At 36.3% G+C, this 24,851-nt stretch overlaps 2 protein-coding genes across 5 annotated transcripts in view; both read right to left on the bottom strand.

The window, feature by feature from the left end:
- slc6a9 (solute carrier family 6 member 9) overlaps window positions 1–19,865 on the bottom strand; it is a 44,376-nt gene extending 24,511 nt beyond the window's left edge. Inside the window, exons 1-2 of one of the 3 annotated variants that reach the window (XM_026206214.1) lie at window positions 19,754–19,865; window positions 10,199–10,455 (exon numbers count right to left, since the gene is read on the bottom strand). In XM_026206214.1, coding sequence (XP_026061999.1) covers window positions 10,199–10,228 — 30 coding nt within the window. In that variant the 5' untranslated portion in view covers window positions 10,229–10,455; window positions 19,754–19,865. The other 2 variants (XM_026206213.1, XM_026206215.1) reach the window with 2 other exon arrangements.
- Window positions 19,866–22,103: 2,238 nt separating this feature from the next.
- On the bottom strand, window positions 22,104–24,393 carry klf17 (Kruppel like factor 17). Of its 2 annotated transcripts, none has more exons than XM_026206216.1 (3): window positions 24,211–24,393; window positions 22,730–23,690; window positions 22,104–22,617 (listed from the first exon to the last, which is right to left on the bottom strand). In XM_026206216.1, the coding sequence occupies exons 1-3, from the start codon at window positions 24,295–24,297 to the stop codon at window positions 22,442–22,444; spliced, it is 1,224 nt and encodes a 407-aa protein (XP_026062001.1). In that variant the 5' UTR covers window positions 24,298–24,393; the 3' UTR covers window positions 22,104–22,441. The 2 variants fall into 2 exon arrangements, with proteins under 2 accessions (XP_026062001.1, XP_026062002.1); XM_026206217.1 differs by having other exon boundaries at window positions 24,182–24,329.
- Between the last annotated feature and the right edge of the window lie 458 nt (window positions 24,394–24,851).

Below are 24,851 nucleotides of genomic sequence, written 5' to 3' on the forward strand. Positions count from 1 at the left end.
TTAAAAGTTAAAAGTCAAATACACAAAATGTGTTTTTTCCCCTTGTTCAGCCTCCCCGCCAAAAAACATATATCCAAATATATAAATATATATATACACATCCAAAGTCCAGAAATGGTTTCCAGAAAGTAAAAAAAAAAAAAAAAAAAATAGTTTTGACCAGTCAAGTCTTCTGCACTGATGAAAACCTGACTGGTCAAACTTTTTTTTGCACAATTTTTATTTATTTGTTTAATCTGGAGCTTAACGCTGGGTGTGAGCGTGGCCAGAAATAATATTTGGAACTTTTGGACACATTGGTCACAAATAAAATGTCTGAATGTCACTGCATTAGAAACAGATATCAAACCAAGTGTCGTCTAGAAACAAATGATGCTAAAGCTCCCACCATAAACAACAACTTTTCCCAGCCATTTATATAATAACTGGCATCAGTGTGATTTTTAGTGGATAAGTGAAGTCAGTTCTCCCCAAACAGTGTATCCATGTGTAGTTCATCGCATTATTAAGTATTAACATGTTACAGTAATGTTTGACAACCAGTGGGCAAATCATGTCTAGGTTTTAAATATACCTATTGTTTTATCCTTTAAAAACTAGTAGTTTACCTACCAAACCCTAACAAGGAAAAAGAAAATCCATAGTTTATTATGCCTGTTAGTTATTGATAATGTTCTCCGAGCTGAGCTTAAACTTCATCTGCTCTTCCTGTTTGACCCTTTGGGCACAGATAGCATCACATAGAGATGAGCATCTCTTTACACTTAACTACGCTAAGTTCTTACACAACATAATTATACTGCAAAAACGTGACTTGCAGTTAACATATATGCTTTAGACTAGAGTGAGGAAGTTCAAACCTGTCTTGTCTAACGGAACGATTATTCTTCCTTCCTTTCACCCCAGTATTTTTAGTACTTCTGTCTCTAAACAAAAAAAAAATCAGGTTTCATGAACACAAATCAGCAGCTAATTTGAGAGTGTCCTCTCAATTAATATTTCCCACATGAGTTCCAACAACTACAAGCAACTGGTTGAGACTTTGTTTATGTATCTGTGACACTTACCCTTCCAAACAGATACAAACACACACATATACACGCACATAGCTCCGGGCAGCTCCTTGTGTCTGAGCCACGAGCCCGGCTGTAAGGGAATCTGACACAGGCGGTCATTAGAGACTCCTCAGGGGCCCCAGCCAACCCCTATTAGTCAAGCAGCAGCACGGAGCCTCGCCTCCCATCACAAAAACACTCGCTTCTAATGAGGATATGTACTCTGCTATTTGCTGTGCTGCCCCATATCAATAGCATAATAGTGAGTGATGAGAACAAGAGAAGGGCTGTGGCATTGAAATGGAATCAACACATCAAAACAAAACTCATTAGACAGATCCTAAACAAGTGTGTCAGGGAATAAGATCTTCTAATTAGATACTTAGCACTAATTAAAGAACTTCAATTTCATAATAAAAAACATTCTATCCCAACCAACCTAATCATAAGCATTTTGTTGTCATACAAAAAAATACTTATTTTTGTCTTCACTCAAATATCTCCCATAGTTTAAGTAAAAATGTTTATTTAAAAAAATCTTATAGTATTTATTATTCATAGTAAGATTTATATTATAAAATAATGCTTTTACTTATAAATTATATAGGCCTAAATTATATCTATTATACGTTTTATTTATACTTTTACTTTTGAATCAAACTGCGTGACATTTTGCAAATGCAATTCATTCGAAACTATTTACAGTGCAGCAGCTCTAAAAATCCTTCTGGAACATCCAGGGGTTGAGTTCCTTTGAGTGCATAATGAAGAAAAAGCAGGATTTTGAGCTTAGTAACTGCAATTACTGGGTCACCTCTGCTTAGGTCCTCTACTTAGCTCTTGCAATCTGTGAGTCAGCAAACCCAGTTCTTAAATATTATGCTACCAGCAGCAAACCATATTTTGCAACTTGTGATTTGTCTAAAGATATAGACTTTCTATTGAAGAAATATTTCATGAGGAACAATATAAGATATAATAACATCCTTATTCTTTTTCACTAAATGAAAGGGAAAGGAAAACAGGGCTTTCTAAGTCCACACAAAGCACCACTAAAATGGTCTACATCACTTCAAGACTCCTGAAGCTATAAGTTTTACCTGACCAAAATTTAAGTCATTAATCACTGATATGTAATGGGTCGTATGGACTATATGATACTTTTATAATGCTTTTTTAAATTTACTTTCACAATATGGAAAAGAGTGGCCAAGGCATCCTTAAAAAAATGAAATTAAGCCTTACTAGGCTGAGGAAGAAGGCGATTTCAATTCAGAGACCCACGGGTCATGAGGATTGAGGACCCCATACAAGTGTAAATTCAGTAGCCTCTACAGTGTAACCTGAAAACAGGAAAGTAACACAAGTGGTTTCCAGATTCACCAGGGAGCTTCAGTAAGTGCGGTTTCCAGCAGGAGCCCTCAAGCAGGTGTTTCCCATTCAAGGCACGTTTATTCTATTGACAAGCTGAACAAGAGGGCCTCAGTGAGGGCTAAAATACTACTGCTGACTAAAAACGTCACTTTTTCAAACTTACTGCAGGCTTTGATGAGCCGTCTCCTTCCGGAGCTCTCTTTCGCCCCATTTACAATCAAGAGTGGTATGTCCAACACACAAAAACAACCCTAAGCAAACACACACACAAAACAAAAGACCACGGCTTTAGACAATCAACTCTCATGATTTTTACCCCCTGCACATGACAGCACACAGGCTATAGACTGAATGACAAGATAAAAGATAAAAGAGTGTTAATATCTAAAATGGAAACAATATTCAAGACATCTCATTTAGCTTTCAGAAAGACTTAAGGGACCGTTTACCCAAAAATCTCAATTCCGTCATCATTCACCCACCCTTGTGTGATTCTAAAACTTCCTTTCTTCTGTGGAACATAAAATAAGACATAAGTTGCCACCAAAACAAAAAAATATCTTCTTGTGATGCACAATATCATTCAGGATTGAAGCAATATGTGTGAACTTTCCCTTTAATATATGAAGTAAACTAAGAAACCCTACTACATAATAATAAATACACAATCAGTTACACAACTTTTGGTTGGCAATGGTCTTTAGCAACTACCTTGCTAAACTTTAGATAAATTCAAAACAGAAATGGAGAACCAAGTTGACGAGATATGTTTGGACATCAAATGTTAAAATGCATTATTACAATAAATGTGATATCGTTGTTGTCATAATTTAGCAAAACAAATAGGAAAAGTTAACAAAAAATAAATAAACAAAAAAAAATATATTTTTTTTTTAAAGTGTAAGATAATTTAATGGCAAAATGTACTAATGATTTGTTTTGGAAAATCACCTGAATGCAATGTGACTTACAAAATCTCTTAAATTGAGAAACACCCCAAAAGTAGAACTCAGATGGCAAAAAGGGAAGCTGCTGACAGTGTCAACCAGTGTTCAAGACATTCAATTGTCTTACATTAATAGAAAGAACAAAAGCTCACAAATCTGACACCGGTCTATTGGAAATGTCACTGATCAATTAAAAGCATTCAATTACATGTACAACAGCTGAAGATAATTGCCTACTAATAACAGAATAATTTAAGTAAGACAAGTGTTTTCTTCAGTAGTTCTCATTAGATCATAATGAATTCAAATTTATGTCTATCATTACAAATCAACTTAATTTGCTCTCACTATGTATTACGCTTCAGCTGTGATCATAATGATGCTAAAAGGGGTATCAGGTTCTTTTTGTCGTACGGAAATGCTTATTTTGTACAGCAGGAAGTAACGCATTGAATCTTAATCTGAGCCAATGTTTGGCCATACACTACATAGGGAAGTCAGTGAAAAGTCTGGCACGGCTATTGCAGAGGGCAACACAGAGACATATTTATGGACCTTCGCCTGAAACAACTTCCTGCCTCATTCCTTTGGCCTGTTTGTGTGCGAACAGGGCAAAGAGAGAGAATTTGTGACGTCCACCTGGTCCAAAGGCTTTCGGGACACCGAAGAGCAATTTCCAACGCATGGATTAACCTGAAGCTTCCATGATTATCCCCCATTCCCCCCCAGCCGCCATAATTTGGCTGGAAGGGCCCCAGCTGCTAATTCTTTATAAATAGCGTGTAGCTTAGACCTCCTCCGGGGAGAATGGGGCTCAGAGGAATGGCTTGGGCACAAATCAGGCTGGAAAAAGCACACAACATACACATTTCGAAAAACATATGGGACCATAGCTGAGAATGAACTTGAGGTACATGTGACTTTGACTTGCCTCACGTGGATTCGACAATTGGCCAATTAGAAAAGTGACAACGGGATGTCTAGCTTTGGTTGAGAAAAAAAAAAAAAACAAGCAGAAAAGTTCATTATTTATTAGTTAACTAGGGGTGTAGCGGTACACATATTTGTACCGAAAAGTTTCGTTACTGATCTTTCAGTTTGGTACGCATTTGTATCGAACAAATACAGAATAAATAAATAACCACTGCACTGGTGGAACTTCTTCTAGTGGAAACATCCAGGTTTATATATTGTTACTTTTGATAAGAAACAAAGTCCTATTTTTCAAATTAAGTCCATATTTTAGTTTTATAATTGGTGTTTTAAAGCTCTTTGATGCAGTGCGACAGTTGCTGTATAGGCACGTCATTTCAAGTGAGCATGATCATCATTTCCTCTTTACTTCAAGTTTTAATGCGAAATAGGCTAAACATGAAATAACATCTCATGCTGCATGTAATCGCTCAATCAGTGACACTGTGTAAATGAATATATTTCAACAACAGATTTTTAGATATTAATTTAAAAACTGCATTACGTGCAATTCAGATGTTTGCATATGTTATATTTTAAAATAAATAGTAATTGAATTTAAGTTTGGCCTCTGTTGTTAAGTGTAACCTCATAGTAAAGGGCTTCGTTTAGAGCATATGCTGAGGTAGAGTGTTAGGAACATTTTTTATTATAATTGAATTTATTTAGAGAAATAGCATTTCTTTAATAAACCACTGTTTAATAAAAAAAACATACCAAAGTACATACCAAACCACCATGTTTGTCTACCGTTACACCCCTATAGTTATTAACTTAAAGTTAATTGTAATAATGGCTTGTAATAGGGCCATCTATGTATTAACAACAGTCAGAGACCCTGAAAATTCCTGAAGTTTACAGGTTGTCTGTGGAGTGGGGACCTTTTCTCTCAACAAACAAAAAGCACCAGAGGAGGCTCTCTGACATTCGAGTTAGGCTTTCTGTCAGGAGTACATGAGAGGCATGCATTGAGGTCCATTCACTTGCACACAGAGGTCACGTTACAGAACGTTAGATATTTACATTTTATTATTTACCATTTCATACAGCACAAAAAAGTGATTGGTGTGACAATTTAGAACTATCTAGGTCAAGTTAGCAAATCTCTGAAAAGAGCATCATTTTTACTACTAGACTACTAGAAGTCTCTGATTTCTGTGTTGAATTCCAAGTTACGTTTGAAATTGTGTTTTCTCTGAATTTATTATGGATTTCATGGCATTTCCTGGCATTCAATTTAATGCATGAACTGATCAGCACAAAAGCAGGGGTTGTGTTGCTGTGATCTTTCAACATGGAGAGCTTCAAAATGATAAATAATAGGTCAAGGGTCTGTTTCTGTGGAGAAACCCTGAGAACAGCGGACCCCCCCTCATCCCATGCCTTTTTCTCCCATTCACGGCGCCACGGGGGGAGCAGGTCGGGTTCAAGCGCAACAAATTACCTAAATATGGGCTGAAAAGGCTTTGAGGGACTTTGATTCAACCGTTAAAAATAATATTAATAAAAGAAGATTTAGGATGCCAGGTGGGTGGAACACAATGCTAAACTGCGGTCCATAATTTGAGCTAGAGAAGAGAAAAAGTGTCTCTTTCTTGGTCAGTATTTGTGTTTCGCCGGGGGAGAATAGAAGTACCTCCATATATAAAGGCGAGAGGAAGAAACACAGAAAAACGAAATTTTCAGCCTGAGTGGTTACTTCAAATGAAATCTAAAGGCTGAGGCTCAATGGGCCCTTTTAGCGGAGGGGAGTGATTTTTAAAGGAATCGCAGCAGTGGACGTGTTTGGCATTTGGTGGCCCTTGTCCTCCAATTGTCCATACTCCATGGTGGCTGCCTTCTCTGTGGGCTCGGTACGCTCCACAGACAGTTAGTGTCTGGGCCTCAAACACAAACAGAAATCATGTTTGACTTTCCCTTTGCTCAACCACATCTGTTCCCATGCCCCTGAAGGCACTACAGTTGCACAGCTACAAAGATGTGTGCGCTGTAGTTAATGTGAGTGAGCGACAGCTCAATATGTTCCTTACATAAGTTCTGCTGACCTAGGCACGACCTTGAACTTGATGCCCATCACCTGTAAATGAGACTTTGGATTATGAACAAAAGAATAATATTTTCACTAAAATGGATTTCATTAAAAATGATGTGACATTTCATAAAGAGACTAAAATATCGGCTCTATACCAAACGTCAAACCGAAAGTTTGAAATAGACATCATAGGTGTGTTAAAGGGATAGTACAATTTCACTCACTCGAAGGCTGTTCCTAAACCATATCATAAGCCATGTCTCTTTAATGAAAAACTGAATAAATTTTGAGTAATGTCTAGACTAGTACTTTTTTGTGCATACTATGGAGGTTAATGGGCTCCAAAGTTGTTGCGTTCCAAATGTTCTTCGAAAGAAAAAGTCAGGTTTGGAACAACATGATGGCAATTTTCATTTTTAAGTGGATAATCCCTTTAAATTCTGTTACAGCTGCAACCAAGTTCTGGCCAAAATCTAATGCAGTGGTGGAAACTGCTTAATCTTAATATTTATGTCTATTATATACTGCAGAAACAGATAGAGCAGCATGGTAGTGTGCTATTCCAAAGATGGTTATCCTACACAGAAAAGGCAATCCCAAAATGCATTGCTTCAAGTTTAAGAAAAATATTAAGAAAAATATTAAAATACTGAACATAACTCTATCATTTCTTATTATATTAAATTACTTCAATATAATAATTAACATTACAAATACATAATAATGTTAAATACTGAAATGTACAAACTAAATAGTTTTATAACTTTTACATTTAGCCCAATACAAATATGTTCACTATGCATTTTTTAGCATAGCAGAATAGCAACTTGTATTGGAACACAAAACTCTATAGGAATCCAGTGTCTCATGCATTTCACATGAGAAGCATTGCTTATGTGGTGCACATTAATCACCTTGAACTGGCTGCTGCTTATGAAGCATTTCAAATCAATCACTTTTTTCGATTTTAAATGTATAAAGTTAGAGGTTCCATTTTAGCTGATTTAGAATGTCATGTAAAAAGTGAAACAGCTTACTAGGGTCCGAAGACATTGTGAATAACAGAAAGCAAATGTATGCATGTAATGTTGCTCATTTTGATTAATGCTACCTACAGTGATTGACCCATGCTTTGAAATGTTTGAGAGCCCACAAAGCAGAGTTAAAACGTGCAGCAGTAGCCCAGCATCCAGAGGGACTATGGGATCCAAAATTTGTTTCCGTTTAATTTCCACTTCACAGACAGCAGCACACATTAACAACCCTTGGGAAAGGCTGGAGAGCTGCCAGCGGGACAGAAGAAGGAGCGAGTACGGCAAAGGGTCATCACAGCTCCATCAACAGTTCCTCAGCAACTGCTTCTGAATGTCTGACAGCTCCAGCATTAATTCCTCTCATGTCATTCTACTCGTCTCTAATTATGTTTTGGGTTACCGCAGTGCTAACATTCTCTACTGTCACTTTCGGAGGGTAACAATGGGCTTTACACTGTCAATATCTCATTGTCAAAACGTCAGGATATTCTTAAAGCTGAACAGCTTCTGTTGGAGACAAAGAGGACTTAACGCCATTCAAGCAATGCCTTTTGACAGCACACAACAACCATCTATTACAGTACTACACACTGCCACTTGGTCAGATATCATATATCGTACAAAACTATTTGTGTTCAATGATGTGCAATCAGTAAAAGACATAGAGAGTGATGAGTAAACAAATGTGTCAGTCGATATCTTCTTTCCCTTCACGAGAGCCAACCAAAACCTCTGTACTCCCTAACACTGCACACAACACTGTGAGTTTTAATGAATGCCACTGACTGCCAAAAGCACATCGCACCACAAAAAAACAGGGTAAGGTGCCCGAAAAAGTATAAAAGCCAGAATGTTAATGCAATTCTCTATGGAGGGCAAAAACATCTGAAAAAACAACAACCTCGAAAGAAAAAAATATATGAGAAATAATAATTTAGGATTGAAATTAAGATGATTTAAAGAGACAAAAAAAGATTACTAATGTTCAATTAAAAAATGGGAATTTTACCATAAATTTGATAGAAACAAACATCAAATCAGATGTGTTCCAACTGCAAGTTCCTTAATTCACAAAAATAAATAAATATGTTAAGATGTACAAAATGTACAGGACACAGAACAAGGCTAAAAGTACAACAATACAGTTATAAGAACACAGAGATAGACAGGACCCATAACATTACAACTTCTGTAACCAATCACACGAGGGGAGGACAAGGGTGGGGATGGACCACTAAGGTTCATTTACTATTGGACCCCAGCAACAGTTTTTTTAGCTTTACATATTCCTGATATGTACTTCCATATCCATTCGACATCCATGTTCCTAAAAGTCTTTGGGACAGAATTTAGGAGGGATAAGGTTGTAAATAGTCCAGTTGTGGAATATTGTAATGCTTATTTAACTTGTGAATGTTTTATGTAATTTTGTATATGATGTTGGATGATATCTGTATTATTTTTTGTTTTATGTGTGTCTAACCTGTATGTGAAACTTTCTGTGCTGCCATTTTGGACAGGACTCCCTGGTAGAAGAGATTCATATCTCAATGGCATAATTCCAGGTAAAATAAAATATAATTATAATAGTTATGTTATTATAATTAAAACTCAAATTGTACCAGAACATTCTGTCATTATTCTCATTATATGTAATCAGGTGAAACTGCATATAAAAATTGAATAATAAGACTGGTTTAAATGGAGAAACAGTTAAGCAATGAAATATGATTTCTGTACCACTACAGCCCTGAACCAGAAACACATAACCTTAAAGTTTCACAAGAGTCTACAACATCACTCACCCCAAACAAAAGCCCAGCCACACAGCAGCTCCACATAAACCACTGACACATCAGATAAACATATTCAGGAAATTAGCGATTAGAAACACTAAAAATACCAATAATGTATCTTAAAATAAAAAATCAAAAGCAAATGTAGCTAATAAATACATAAGAAATCAATCTTTTTAGTATTTTACTGAAATTAAAGCTATTTTAATTTAAAAAGTTATTTTGAAAAAGTATTATGCCAGTTTTGTTGACATCAATTTAGAAGACGTCATACATCCCTGACTGTCACTCTTGCATTATAGTATTGCAGCACTGTTTTACTACGCAACTGTCCCATCAGTTCACACTGCCAGATGTGTGTACCCTCAGCACAGCAATGGTTAATAACCATCAGGGTCTGGAAACAATGTTTAAAACCCTCACTCAGAAGACATATACAGATTTCAATTCCAGGATTTAATTCCTTACACAACCATTCGGAAAAATATCTTAATTAATTTAATGAAGCAGTGGTGACATTTCTTCAGGCATCATGAAAGTGCTTTCTTCTTCCCTAAATTATACCACATCCTCTGTTAAATTCATCCTATTTTTTTTATATTTACCGAATCATTAGTTAAAGATATCTGTAAGCTGTCAGGGAATTCCAGAGATTCTTTATTATAAAAGCTTTAAGTAGGAAAAACCCTGTATTTCGGTTAAGGTCTGATATTAAGCTCTTTAAAATAACAAATTATTTTCTCTGCACTTCATTTAATCATAAACCAAGTAAAATTTTAAGAACTGTGGCCTGATCCAAAATGCTTTGACCTGTTTGAGAAGTAACTTTAATAAAAAAATTAAAAAAACATGTTTCTACGAAATACACATAACTTTTTACATTTGTAAAAACTATCTCAAATAAAAATATAGCTGTGAAAACCTGGACATGGGAAGGAAGAAAGGAATTTTTTTTTAATAAAAGTTATAAAAGGCAAGAGTGACTCACCAGTATGCCAGAAAATTGTTTTTCCTCCATGCTTTTGAAGCTCTCTTCGGCGTGGGTCCCCTTTGCGGAAGGATGCCCGTCCTGGCCTGTCTCTGGGCTCTCTGGAACTCGTCTTGAGCTGCTGGGGTATGCGTCTTAGTTTCTGCTGCACACTGCTTCTCCCTCAATCGTTTCCTCTCTCCGCTAGCTGCAATGTTGGGCTGAGGTGGCGTCTCTGCTTTGTGCTAATTCTGCGTTAATCCAGGAACTTTTCTATGCTGTGAAAGGAACATGTGACCGGGAGAAGGAGGGAGGAGGAGAGGGGAAAAGCAACTATTAGCCCCCAAAAGTGTTGTTCTCTCTCTAAAACAATCATTTCATAACTGCTGATAACACTGTCCATGTGCTGCTTGGAAGTGCGGCTGAAGGTTTTAGGTATTGTAAAGTCTGATATTACGATTATTCTGTGAAATGATTTAGAGGATGCTTATAATGTAAACCAGGATGAAAAGATTTAGTATTTCCAGTAAATAGCTAAAACAAAGGGCTACAGTATACGGACAGAACATAAGCTTCCAGAAAACAACAATGATTTACCAAATTAACCTATAGCCTACATCAGGTAACAAACCGTCTACATTCTGGATTGGTTAGACACTATGACATCTTCCCACATACAAAGTTTTACTACAACAATGTTGCACATCAACATCCTTTATTTTGGTTACACTTTATTTTAAGGTGCCCTTGTTACAGAGTAAGTACTGTATGCCCTTACTATATGGGTAGGGTTAGGATTAGTGTTTTGCATTGGGTTACTTGCATGAATGCATAATTAATTGTTATTATAATAGTAAGTACATTTAATGTGTAACCATGACACCTTAAAATCAAGTGTTACCTTAATTTAAGATTCTACATTAATACTTAGAAAATGGAGAAATGTCTCAAATTTAAGTTTCTTGTGCTTCTTCGCTATACCAGATAAACTGTATGCGCTATACCAGGTAAGACCAAGACTCAAGTAGCAATTCAACAACTGAAGCATCTTAAATCACTAATGTTGTTGTGAACCACTCATCCTGACACCAGGCAACACAGTACATCACTCTTCCTGAATTAAAGTAAACGCTTCTCCAGACCAACCATTTGAAATGAATACCTCAGCCTGGACGAGTGAACTTTCACTCATATTTATGGCAAGCAACATGCACTAATATTTCAGTGGAAAATTACTGTTATGGTTCTGTTAATGAGAATATCAAACGAGGAAGAATGTGTACAGCAATTAGAATAACATGTAAATAAATAAATATCAAATAAAACCCCACTGGACACAGGGAAACGATAAAGCATGGCCAAAAGTAGGTTTAGAGACAAGTGTACTATCCCTCAGCCCCTCGACCTTCACAAAAAGATGTTTTTATTTACAAAACGCAGCAAGATAAGACATGAGATAAGCAGAGCAAACTCAGAGAACCAACTGCTTTCTTATCACTATTGAGTTGTCTATTGCATCACACAAAACATGTGCTCTTTACTGAGTGAGTTGGGGGCTATCTATGGAAAAATACAACTGTAACCAATTAGCACTTGAGAAATGAAAGTCCCCAGGATAGCCAGGCAACAAAAACAATAAAATTAGTTTTATTCTAAATGGTTAGTTTCTGAAACGATGATCTAAAATGTAATAAATAAATAAATAAAATATAAAAGCCATATTGGAAAAAACATATACTGTAAAATAGCTGTCACGTTATTTAACACTTCAGGTTTACAAAAGTACATTTTTCTGCCACCCACTAATAAAAACAATTGCTTCCATATTGATTCATCAGTGAACTTAACCAGAAACTAGATGTTATCTGCTATCGACATGCACTGGTCACATTAAACAGTAATTTATTTTATTAAAGCAGGATGACACATACAGAGCTGTCATAAGATCTGTGTGGCTTGTGGTTTCAAGTCTAGCGGCAACAGGAAGTTGCCTTTACACCCAATTCAACACGTGGGAGCTGCCACTCAACCTGCTGCAATTCAACACTACGGAAGATATCACTTTACCCATGGGTGCAAAAAATGCCCTCCACAGAGGGCGCTCTGGGGTTGAGCCCTTGCCAGCCTCATCAAAATCTCAAGATACTTATCATCCCAAGTATGTTTTTTTTTTTTTTTAAACAAGTATAGTTTCAAAGATGTATTGTTTGATCTATTCAAAATTGACAACACTGATCACTGTGGATAATTACTTTAATAAATATTATTTCTCAATAATGTCCCATTTATGTCTTAATAAATGATTAATATTTTTTTTAAATATTGCAGTATAAAATAATTCTTTCCAAGACGTAAAGCATTTCAAAGCTTGTCTCCTGGAAAGTATCTAGAGTATGCAATGGTTACAAGTTAATGAGTGTTTCGCCCTTTGGAATGCCCCTAAAATGAATGGCATCAGAAGACAAGCAGTGTTCCAGAAACCCAGTTGGATGTGGTGGGTGAAGCTGGGAAGTCACCTTGCAGACACGGCTTGAAGTGGTCAATAAAATGTCATTCCAAAGCTGTGGCAGTTCATAGGGTGGCTCTCATTAGCTGTCTGTGACGGTTGGAAAAGACTGTTTCCACCCGCCACAGAGGCTTAAACCGACACACTGAACTCCCTTCTCTTCAATTTCATTGTCATTAACCCCTGGCTAATCACACAGGTGTCTTGCCTAGCTTGGACTGTTATGTAGAGGTATTAAATGCACCATAATTAATCAGTCTTAACTTTGAATAAAAGTGCAGTCCCTTTATAGAAACAGACCAATATGAAAAATAAAACTAGTTTTTAACAGCAAGTGTCATCTGACACACCAAACGCAAAAGAAACATTTCCAATTCCCAGTAAAAACAAAACATCCTTCACTAGAAGCTATTTAAAGGTTTAGGCTGATGTTTCTCCTTTTGGTCTGGAACGGCTTGATTACTGAGCATCTGTAGCATGATACAAATATACTCCACCTCCTCAACTCCACCCAACAGAGATAACACAAAACAGCTCAAAACACTGCAGTGCATACCATTATGCTTGCCGTTACCTCATACTTATTAGTAGGAATGCAGATATATGAAATCCGAGTCTCAACAAACTAATAAAGTTATTCTCTAATAAACCATTGCAAGATTTTGCTAATAAGGATCAGGATGCACGCTCTGTTAAAGTATTCTATAATTCATCCAGTAGATGACACTATAAAGATGTCATATGAAGGACAAAACATTGATAGCAATACAGTAGATGATTAACAGTGAGGGGGAAATTTGTCTATAGGATATTAACAGTTCCTAAAACTAACAAAGAGAAAAGTCATTCAGTCTTATTTTCTGTTTCTTTTGCTTAGCCATGAAACAGATTCAGTCTGCAAGTGTTATCTTCAGAGAATTTAAAGTGCACAAGTTACTCTCTATTTAAATTCATTAAGATAATAAACTTTGCGCAATTTTCCGCCAAATGTTCAACTCCAAGTTAAAGCCATCAATCAAAAAAAAAAAAACTAAAAAAAACAAAGCCTTGCAAATATTGTTCATCTTATAATATGGTATAACTGGATTTAAGCAACAACATAGGTAGATAAAAAATATCTATGGGTAAAATTACTACATTGGTATCTTTACTGATTTGTGGTGTTTATCTGAGGAGAAAACTGCCAAAAGTTCACATTTACCTTTTACAAACTCACCATTTGCTTCTAACCCTACATCTCTGAAGTTTGTCGAGTTTCATTTCTTCAACAATTTGGAACAGTTTGTTATACTACTGATGGACATGATCAAATTAATGTGAACTTATCAGGCTTTGACTACAGTATTTGGGTTACATGGCAAACAGTGTTTGGGTTACATGGAAAAATTCTTGGTTCTTAATATTAGGAAGTTTAAGCATGACAGCACACCAGAAAAGCAACAACAATGGCATTCCCAATTTTCACTCAACCAGCACAGAAATATTGTTCATACAACCACTTAATCCCATTTACTTAACACTGTGGACAAAAGGTGGACAGTATGTCTGGCCAGGAAACTCAACGTTTTGATTTTCGGTCTGATGAAGGCGGTCATGCATGGGTGCACTAATTGTGAAAAATAAACCTACCTTCCCATACTACATAAACATTAGTAGGAACTGTGCTCATTTACAAATAGGGCCTAGCTTAAGACAAGCAATCTGAAAAGAATTTATCACAAACTGCTGCATCCTGGTATTCAATATTGCACACTTTTATAACAAACTTTGCACATATTTACTTCTGTCTTCTGGCCATAACATTAATAGATCTGGGGGGGGGGGGTACTTTTATTGTTTTCTCATAGACTTTTAACCTCTAAACCACACATTGGAAATGTAAATAATAATTAATAATATATTTTGAATTATGGACATTAAAAAAGGTTAAAAGCCCATTAAACTAAAAGCCCATTAAAGTACCACACTGGCACTTTTCCAGCTTGTGACAGAATGTCAATACAGGACACTTTCTTTTTTTTCCATATTGGAGGTAAACCACACCATGTATGGTACAGAGGTTTTGCTTTGACAGTGTGGTTACTTAACGCATGATTTGACCTGCCTCTACGGGCTCCTCTGCTTTATCATAAATGATCCTGACATGTATGCGCACAGATTGGGCCCAGATGTGGTCCAGATGTGGCTGTGTGATTATCCTACATCTTTTCCTCTCTACAATGGTAAAAATAACCTCAGCACGCCCAACATACATTTAAAAATGATGGATAGGCATGAGCAAAGTATGCCTCAACAATCTGTTACATCACCAGTGAACATAATTTCCACTGGGGACTGTGCACACCTGAATGTTGGAGGAGGGTCTTTTATTTGTTTACATACAGCCTCTTTCTTGAATTAGTTTTTTTTTTAGGAAACTGAAATGAAGGAATAAACGTTTTATTTAGACCCTAATGGCAGAACGAAGAAACTACAAATTGTACTAGTGCACAGCCCTGTCAATGCAAGCAGCAGAATTATGCATTTACAAAAGAACAATATACATTTTGTTAATAAAAGACTGATTGAATGGTCAGATTTTTCTATCCCCACTATATTTAAAAACAATGAAAAGAATGTAGTTTCTTGTAATACATACCAGATCCTGAAGTATTACATACGCGCTTGAAACAGCAAAACTTGCCAGAATATGACATAATTACAAAATTATTATTATTATATCATTCTGAAAAGCACTGGAAAGAATATTCAGGTTAAGTAAAGTACTATGATTACTAAGTATAAACTCAAACTAAGAGAGATGTTCCAGTATGACATCGAAACCACTTTACTTTAAGGTTAGGGCACTAGCGTTTCTCATTTGTAAGTCACTTTGAATAAATGTAAATGTTATACGAGACGACACTTGGAAACCAAAAGTTGTGTAACAACTTCCTGTGAAAATACATAAGTAAGGCATTGATTATTGTGTTTTCACACAAAAATTTCACAAAAATGTTGTACTGAATGTATGAGTTACTGTGCACTGTTAGACTTTGTTTGACTTCTGTTAGAATTTACAGTTACTTACCGCAAAAGTAATCTACCATATACAGTATATGTTTTACGTTAAACTACTGTAATATGCACTGCATTACGGGTATTTTATGCCATTTTCAGTAATTTACTATATATGGGAATTTGCTCTATTTTACTGTTTGCTCAAAAGCAAAGTGCTACTGTAAATTTTTCTGCGGATGAAGAACATGAATCTGTTTTATACATGTAATGTCTTTGTAAGCACAATTGGTGAAATACGTGTATTTTTAAAATTATTAAAATCTTTTTTTACCCCCCACAAAATTTACATTTTATTCACGCGCTTTGCATCAGAGGTTATATAAACTGAGGCTTTTGTCCAGTACGTGCATGACAGAACAAAATAATAAATAAATATGAACAAGATAAATATAAAATCTAATTATAGGCTATTACTATAGCCCCTTTCACACTGCTCGTCGGACCCGGCATATTGCCGAAACATTGCCGGGTCGCCTTCTGTGTGAAAGCATCACGTCCCGGGATTAATTCCGGCACTGAACCCGGGTCAGAGACCTAGTAACATTGCCGGGTTCGACCCCGTACGAGCGCTGTGTGAACAAAAGCCAGATCTAATGCCGTGTTGAAGTGATGACGCACGTTGTCGCGCGACTGTTTTACAGGCAGATCAGTTTGTTCCTCAATTTCCACGCTGACGCCGAGATCGTTCGCTTGCTTCAGTGAAAGTATAACGTGACTAACGTTTTCGACTTGTACATTACACGTCACACCCTGATGTCACGTGTCGTTAAGGGATCTTTATGGGTTGTGTGTGAAAGCACGCACATATCCCGGGTAATCACTGGCAGTGTGAAAGTGCAAAATCTAGCGACCCGGGAACAATTTATGAAAGACTGCCACTTTCAAGAAACTCATTCAATTTTCCTGCAATTGACTGACTGCCATTTACAGTACATATGTTTAGTATTTTTACTTTTTTACTGCTAGTTATGGTATATTTTACTCGTCAGTTAAATTAATACCATTAAATGGCGTTAATTTGTGGGACATCATTTGAAATAGTACGAGCGCTCTCCCTCTCTCGCCTGCGTGTTCTCTCCTGCACGCTCTCTCTCTCCCACAAATAAAACATTTACGCCAGTGCATACACCAGAGGAAAATATATATATATATATATATATATATATATATATATATTCAAGAAAATTATAATCAATTCATTCAAGAATGAAAAGTTTTATATTAATTTTTTTTTTTTTTACATTTTATTGTATATATTCTCTTCTCTCTTTTTTCAGTGTTGATTATAGGCTACTGATTGTGTAAGTGATCAATCTAGCAGTCATTCAAGATCTATGATTTATCATGTTCATAACATATAGTGATTAGTCAATAATAACAAACGAAAAATATTGTTATTTTTCTCTCGTTTCCTTATTTCAACAGAAACAACAATCCCAAAAAAAAAGGCTAATTTAGGAGCCACAGCACTGAGCATCTTTGTCTTTGTAAGTATGTTTAGATTAACTGCAGCTATGACAGAAATGTCTTAATATAATAATAATTAAAGATATGTATATATGATCAAGCATCCCACACCTGAGATATGCAATATATCTCCGATGTTTCCTCTTTTCCTCCCTTTTTATTGTGTCAGCAAGAGGCAACTACACCCCAAAGACTCTTTTAAGGGCCACCTAGAATCCCAGCACATTTGGCTTTGTAAGTTTATATATATATATATGTGTGTGTGTGTGTGTGTGTGTGTGTGTGTGTGTGTGTGTGTGTGTGTGAATGATAAATCAGATGTTGGGCTGGGGATCGATACAGATTTCATAATTCCACTTGATTCACAAGCTCTTAATTCAGTTCTGATCTTGATCCAATTAAATTCTCAATTATTCTCATTCTCTTATTCTGATTCCATATAATTCCAGTTTCCATACGATTTAACAGAATTTAAATATTTTTGAGAATTTGATGACAGCCATTTATGTACCTTGATTTAGTATTACTTCTGGTTATAATCCTATATTTTTCAAGAGTACATTTTCGATTGACTCAAAAGCCAGTTTTGCTCTAATATTTACAAATATGTTACAGTAGCTGATACACTCTGATCTTCCTTAGACCAAGAACTGCCACAACTAGAAAAAGATACCTTAAAACACTACAAAAAAAAAAAAAAAAAAAAAAAGGTTTGAAGGACCATAAAGTTACTCAGTGTACCTCTTGAATGTGATTGTACATTCAGGCAATTAATGGAGTTCCCTGACAAGGATGTGCAAAAAGAAATACTGTTTAAACAATACTATACTGGGAATAACAGATGTTGCACTAGTTGTTACTTTGTCTGTCCATGAACAAATTTAGATGATATAAACTCACGACCATTTCTCACACATTTGCCCTATGTTGTGTTTCAGATCAGCTGTGAGTGGTTGTGGAGGCCATGCAGCCAAGACCAACTGGGATACTTGTTGCTTGATGCATTATTGTCATGATCTCTGCTATAATTTGTTGTTATGAATTCAGTTCTCTATTTTTTTTTTTTATGTTCGAGAATAAAGCACAATAAATGAGTAATGGATGTATTTAATAGTGACAGTGAATAAAAAATATACTGTTGTACATTGACTCAGTTTACACGTTTATCACTGCAACGACATATGAGGATCTCTGAGCCTAAAGTAGTAGGAGTGATAAAACTATTTAAATATGTGGTAAAACTGCTTACATTTAATTAAAACTGAAACTGAAAATAAAGGCAGGGGTGGAGCAACTTTACACCACAGGAACAATTTTAACCACATGTGTGTCATGGAGAAATCAAACAGGTTTAACAGGTTCTCCATATGTTATATATAAAAAAACTCAATGAAAAGATAACATTAAAGGATGTCATTCTTCTACAGCTTGTAGGGTGCAAACATGAATAAACAACATCACTGCCAAAATTTCACCCAATCTGTTGTTAATACTGTTCTGACCTGAAACTCATAATAAGCTATAGTTTAGCAAATCTATTAAACAGTTACATTTCAAACAACTGATTTTATGTAGCTGAAACTTTAAACGTACCAATCTCTTCCTAGTGGTATGACATAAAACACGGAAGAATCTCTCGACTTTAGGCTGCACCTCGTGTGGTATTTGTGTGGTCTTACCATCGCTTGCTCCTTGATGTGATACAGAAGACAGCACTGTTAGTTGCTCTGTAGCAAATGGTCTCAGACGAGTACCGGCATTAGTTTGGTAAAGTTACGAACACGACCTCATTAAACTGATGGACATTTCTTTGTTAAACTTCCAATATTCCAAGTACACGCTGTTCAGATGTGGCCCCGCCCCTCGACCAAAGACCCCCTCCACGCGCATGTGAATATATTTAAAGATACTTTCAACGCTTTTCAAGAGTGACTTGGATAATGTTATTGCAATGCAGTGCTTTAGCGTACTGATTCTTACCTGAAAATAAAGTATAAATGCGCAGACATAAAAATAGGCTACCTCTTAAATAATTTGGACCATGATAAACGGGATAAAAAAAAAATAATTAAATAAATAATCAATTTCGGTTATATGAAGTTATATGAAGATGACAGAAGATCACCTTAACAGGGGATCTGATTGAGATGAAGGTGTCGTAACTAGCCTAACTAAACATGTACCGGTAGTATTGAGCACATGTGTTGCTACGGTTGATGGACGGATGTTTCCTGTAGACCTTAAACCTGCGATTGTTATTTGATAACGGATCTAACTTACACTGCAAATAAAGCTCTGGGAGTTTTATTAGACTACTACTTCCGTAGTAAATCAGTAAATCGGCAAATCCTTTAAAATATGACAAATAACAAATAATTTAATTAATAAATAAATAAAAATAGTGCGAGGTGTGCTGCCAAAACCTTAAACATAATGTCTTGTCGCATAGCAACAGTTCGCAACCAACACTACAACTTATATGAGTGTGGAATGACTATTATGGGTGAAATGAGGACATAAATCGACAGACGCATATTCTTTACCTTTTTCTTAAATGATGCTGGAAGACGTTATTAGCAGGATACAAACGCTTCTCCGTTCACGCGCCGTTGCGCAGTGTAGCGGTGGATGTAACAAATGCTAGTAGTACAAAAAACAAGATACTGTAACATATAAGGTAGGCTATGCCATTGGTCCCTCTAGTTTACCACTCTAAAGAGGAAATGGCCTACATACACAAAGATATTACATTTTATCTCCAAAGAGGCAGAAGATCGTGGTTATTCTAACCCTGGTAGTTAAGCCTTAACCTAAATTATCTTGATACACAACATCAATGTGTCTATAACCTTGCCCAAACATAGGAAATAGTTTAACCTTTGTAGTCACTGGTCCTCCACTAATGTAAACGGCTCGGTCATAAAATATCTTTATGAAAATGGAGTCTTGTTATTTTTAGCGTCAACTGAAACCTTTGAAAGCTGTGAGATCAAATCCCACAAAAGTCTGCTTTTTCCAAAAAAAAAAAAAAAAAAAAAATTCTGCATATTCTGTCTGCATCATAATTTTATTTAGTCATTAGTTCAGTATTAACATTAATGTTTTAATAGTTAATTGTTCGGGAAACTTGGGAGCAATAAAGTTAATTTAAACAACATTTAAATGAATTCTTGCTATAGCCCAAAGGTAGATGAATATGTTTTTTTTAAGTTTTATCTTGCTCACCAGTACCTCTGAACACTTGCAGCATCTTTGCTGGTGTAGTCTCAACCATGCGTGGCATTGCATCAGCAGGCGGAGCATCAGAGACAAAGCGTAGGAAACACTGCCATCTCGTGGTAGAAATCGATACCTTCGGATAAACTGTACCAAATTACTTATGAAACATTCCGTGACAAATCAACAACATTTCAAAAACAAATCCTCCGGATCAAATTTTTAATCTTGGTAACATTTTTAACAAACATAAATAATAAATGTAATGGATGTATATTTAGTAAGTAATCAAAAAGACAATATCCAACTTGGAGTCAGATTACTGGAGAGTAAAATGACTTCGAATTTTCAGCGAGTTAAATTTTACACGATTTCAATGGTCGAAAATCAAGGGATATTTCATTATTTTGAGTTACAGGCATGCAAACTTTGATGCAAACTTTTTTTCCATTTTTGAACTGTCACCATTGGTTTTTAATGCAACAAAGATTGCTAAAGTCAACAGATGTTACTAATAGACCGAACAGGCACTGTTATAAAATAACATAATGATTCTGCCATCTTTCTAAAGTCATTTTTACCCACCTGTAATTTGGCTCCAAATCAAAATATAATTTTAACCCCCCTGTACAAAATGAATTAAGCACTAAATATAGCCTACATCTATAGCTAGGCTTTCTTCTCAATTTATGATTTTTCTTCCACCATTAACAAACTTTTTTTTTTCTTTAGCAGTTGACTCAGAATGACTATAATGCAAACTCTGCTCTACGACATTGCATTGAGCTCTAACTTCCTGAAATGTCTTTCGACACTGTATTTCAAAAAGTATTTCAATATGGAAAGTAATTGTTTTATATTCGACATGTGTAGCTGAACAAAGCAAGGTGTTTTGATGTAGTGTGACTTTTTGTCAGCAGAGGGAGACTGCACTTTTTTTGCTTTATTGAATCTCCTATATATTATATAGTATATAAAGGCAGTTTTAAGAATGGAGGAAAAAGCTAAAAAAATTACAATTAAATAAATTACACAAATACGTCAACAAATACAGATTCAATAATAATAATAAACGTGTTTAATTATGAACAGTTCAGGTATTGCTGAACCTCTGGCTTTTGTTTTAGACAGTTTGTTTTAAAATAAGCTGACACACGTGCTTCTTGTAATTATTTGTAATAAAATTCAGGTTAGACAAAATAACCTGACAATCTTCCGTTGGTTTGGCCAATATGAGATTCTGTGACTAAACTGCCTACTTATTTTCAGACAGTAGAGGGCGATATACTGTAGCTTTTCAAGAATAGTAGCAGTAACATGATGCATAATGGTGGGAATGTTTGTGTTCTGAACTTTACAACATTTGTGATGATTAGCCTATATTTGCTGACAGTGATGGTGATGTTACAGAAGTTATTTACTTTTAGTTTTGGTAACAGTGAGAATAAGATGTGGCAAAACTAAATATAGGCTAGGCCTATGTAGAAGAGTAGACCTTTTGATCTTTTTTAACATTTCTATTATTACTTTACATGAAGCTTCACTTATTTAGCCCAGTGTTTTATGGTGTAAAAATGATTGGTGCTGTATGTGGATATATGGATTTTCATAAAATTCACGGTGGTAACTCACCATATTTAACTTAAGAAACATAATGAAATGAGACAAAAGGCTGAGTATACAAAAAAAGACAATGTTTTTAATTCTTCTGAAAATCCATGAAAAAAATACTCCCTGACTTAGGCTAATACAAATGTATAATTGGAGAATAAAAAATAAAAAAACATATGTACAAAGGTTTGGGTCCTGCCCCGTTATTATACATCTGGGAAAGCACTACATAATTTACCTTCTAAATGAACAAGAATTTCCTTCTTTTAAATACTGTCATAATTTAAATGTAATGCGTTATACTGCTATTCACATATAACTGCTGTCCCAAAAATAGGAATTGTCTTAACAATATAAAATCATTTCGTCATTTAAAATACATATAGTCTTTAACTTTTTTCTTTTTACATGTGCCTTTTCATGTGCAGAGCCAGATGATCTGAGCGGGAGAACGCTCTCTCGCACAGGTGGCACTGAAACGGCCTGTGTCCGGTGTGTTTCCTGAAGTGGCGCGTCAACTCGTCTGACCTGGCGAACTTCCAGCCACAGCCTTCCCAGCTGCAGTGATAGGGCTTCTCACCTGTCGACAGAACGGGAGGAACGTTTATTATTGTATACAAACGTTGGTCAAACGGTTTAAAGTGATAAATTAAAGTTAAACAACATGTAGCCTATAAAAACTCGGAACATACCTGTGTGTGTCCGCATGTGCGCTTTCAAATGGGAGCTTTTCGTGTAGGTCTTCCCACATCCGGGAAACTCACAGCTGTGCGTCGCTGTCCGCTTTCGTGCCCAGGCCCGGCGCCCTCGTTTTGGCTTGCTGTCTTCTGGGTTTAAAAATCCCAGGAGGGGTGAGGATGGTGGAGTCAGCATCACACCTGGCATGGCCGGGTGATTTGCCCGCAATGGTTCGCTAAACATGTTATAATGTCCGTGATACTGCTGATGCTGGGCGTACTGAGGTAGAAAAGGCGCGCCATTCATAAACTGCTGTTGTTGTGTAATGTCAATATGATGGTGAGAGTTCATTTCTGTTAGGATGCAGTCTTTCCTTGCTAAAATGTCCCGAGGCACTTCTTGTTGCACGTGATGCCCATAAGCCTGGTGCTGCTGCTGTCCATAATAATGGCCCACGTAGTCGTTTGCCATCATGCAGGATTGCTCGTGGTGTTCACTTTTTATTTTGTACCCCACGTTATTAGAATTGGAAACATTGGCCTGGTTTCGAGAGTTCAGAGCCCTTAGTTCAGTGTACTCCAGTCTGTCTAAATGCCCTTTCAAACTATATTCATGCGTGTCGCCGTGATAATTCACGTCCGGAGTAAACAACTCGGCTACCAGACTGTGATTGGGACGCGCGTTAAAGGTGTTGCCACAATACGCGTTCGGCGTCGGGTGACATCCATCACTGTCGTACACGGTGCTGCAACTTTCTGGCGACTCCGGTAGAGAATAGGCGGGCGGCTGCTGCGCTGAGGTGTCGTTGTCACACGCGACGGAGTTTGACAGAATGAACTCTAGATCCAAAAACTTGGAAAGATCGTCCTCGTCTCTGGCCAAAGGTGGAGATTCAACAATGCTGAACTCCACCTCGATGAGGGGTCTCATGTCTCCGACTGTCGCGCTAGTTTTAGTTGGGTCAACTTTCCAATCCTGAATGAAAAAAAAAAAAAGAAAACAAGAAAATCGGGTAAGACTTTGATGATTAAACCATCAAATGAATAATAATAAAAAAAATAAAGATCTACTTAACAGACATGCTGTGTAAAAATAAAAATGTAGCATGCAGTGAGTAAATAATGACTTTCAGGGGAGACCACTTAGAAAAATAAATGTTCAACATTTATCAAATTAGCTTTTTTTCTTGTTATGGTCTTGAAATATTAATGTATAAATGATCGCTAAATAATAACAGTAACCTATGCTGCTATTTATGTTTTGCTGATGTACAGTAGGATAATAATGTTAACGAATGCACTTTCATCTCCACACGAACACGATTTGTAATAGCTCTATGTATCAATAACTTGCAACTCCCGTGATTAGTTAAACGTAGGCTTATATATAACATTAAGACCCTAGTCTACACCATAGTCTCATTATTCAAAGGCTGCAAAATACAGTTGAAATAGCCTATAGCCTACCTTAAATTGAAATGAAAACCTGAACTCACCCGAACAATTGCAGACTGCTTTTCGTCTAACATCTGGTCATTTGCAAAAGAATTTATCGAAGGCAACATCGCATCTGCAAGAGCCATGTTGCAAATGTTAGGGAACTTAGTAGGTGTCCGCTCTCATTCAGTCCGAGATAGACAATGCGTCTCTAATTCCTTTGACTGGCTGCTTACCTGTCCCATTATAAGGAGGGTCTGAATGTCGCAGGGGCGTGCTCTCGTGACGTTGCTCATGTAGTTGTAGCCTATTAGGTTTACTCTGGCAACCATTGCAACATGTAAATATTGTCAAAGCACAATTGATAATTTGTCTTTTAATTAACCGTATCTCATTATTCCATTAAATAACGAAGATTGCTTAAATACTGTATGTTCCAGAGGATACATTATAGAGAGATTCAAACGCCCTAAAATGTGCATGCTGGAGCTGCTATTGTGTTTTCATTGTAAATATTAAATCACACTATACTATTTAATAATAATTCGGTTCGTAGTATAGACAAATGTTATGATTCAATGACAAACAGTTTCGCATTCAAATCATTTTGCTTATGCCGATATAACTTGTTGGATTTTTGTTTATTTCAGTTTCTGTGTTACTTGAGTTCTGAAGGGGGCGCAACAACCCCCCGATCGGT

This window comes from Carassius auratus, chromosome 27 (assembly GCF_003368295.1).
Source record: "Carassius auratus strain Wakin chromosome 27, ASM336829v1, whole genome shotgun sequence".
NCBI lineage: Eukaryota > Metazoa > Chordata > Actinopteri > Cypriniformes > Cyprinidae > Carassius > Carassius auratus.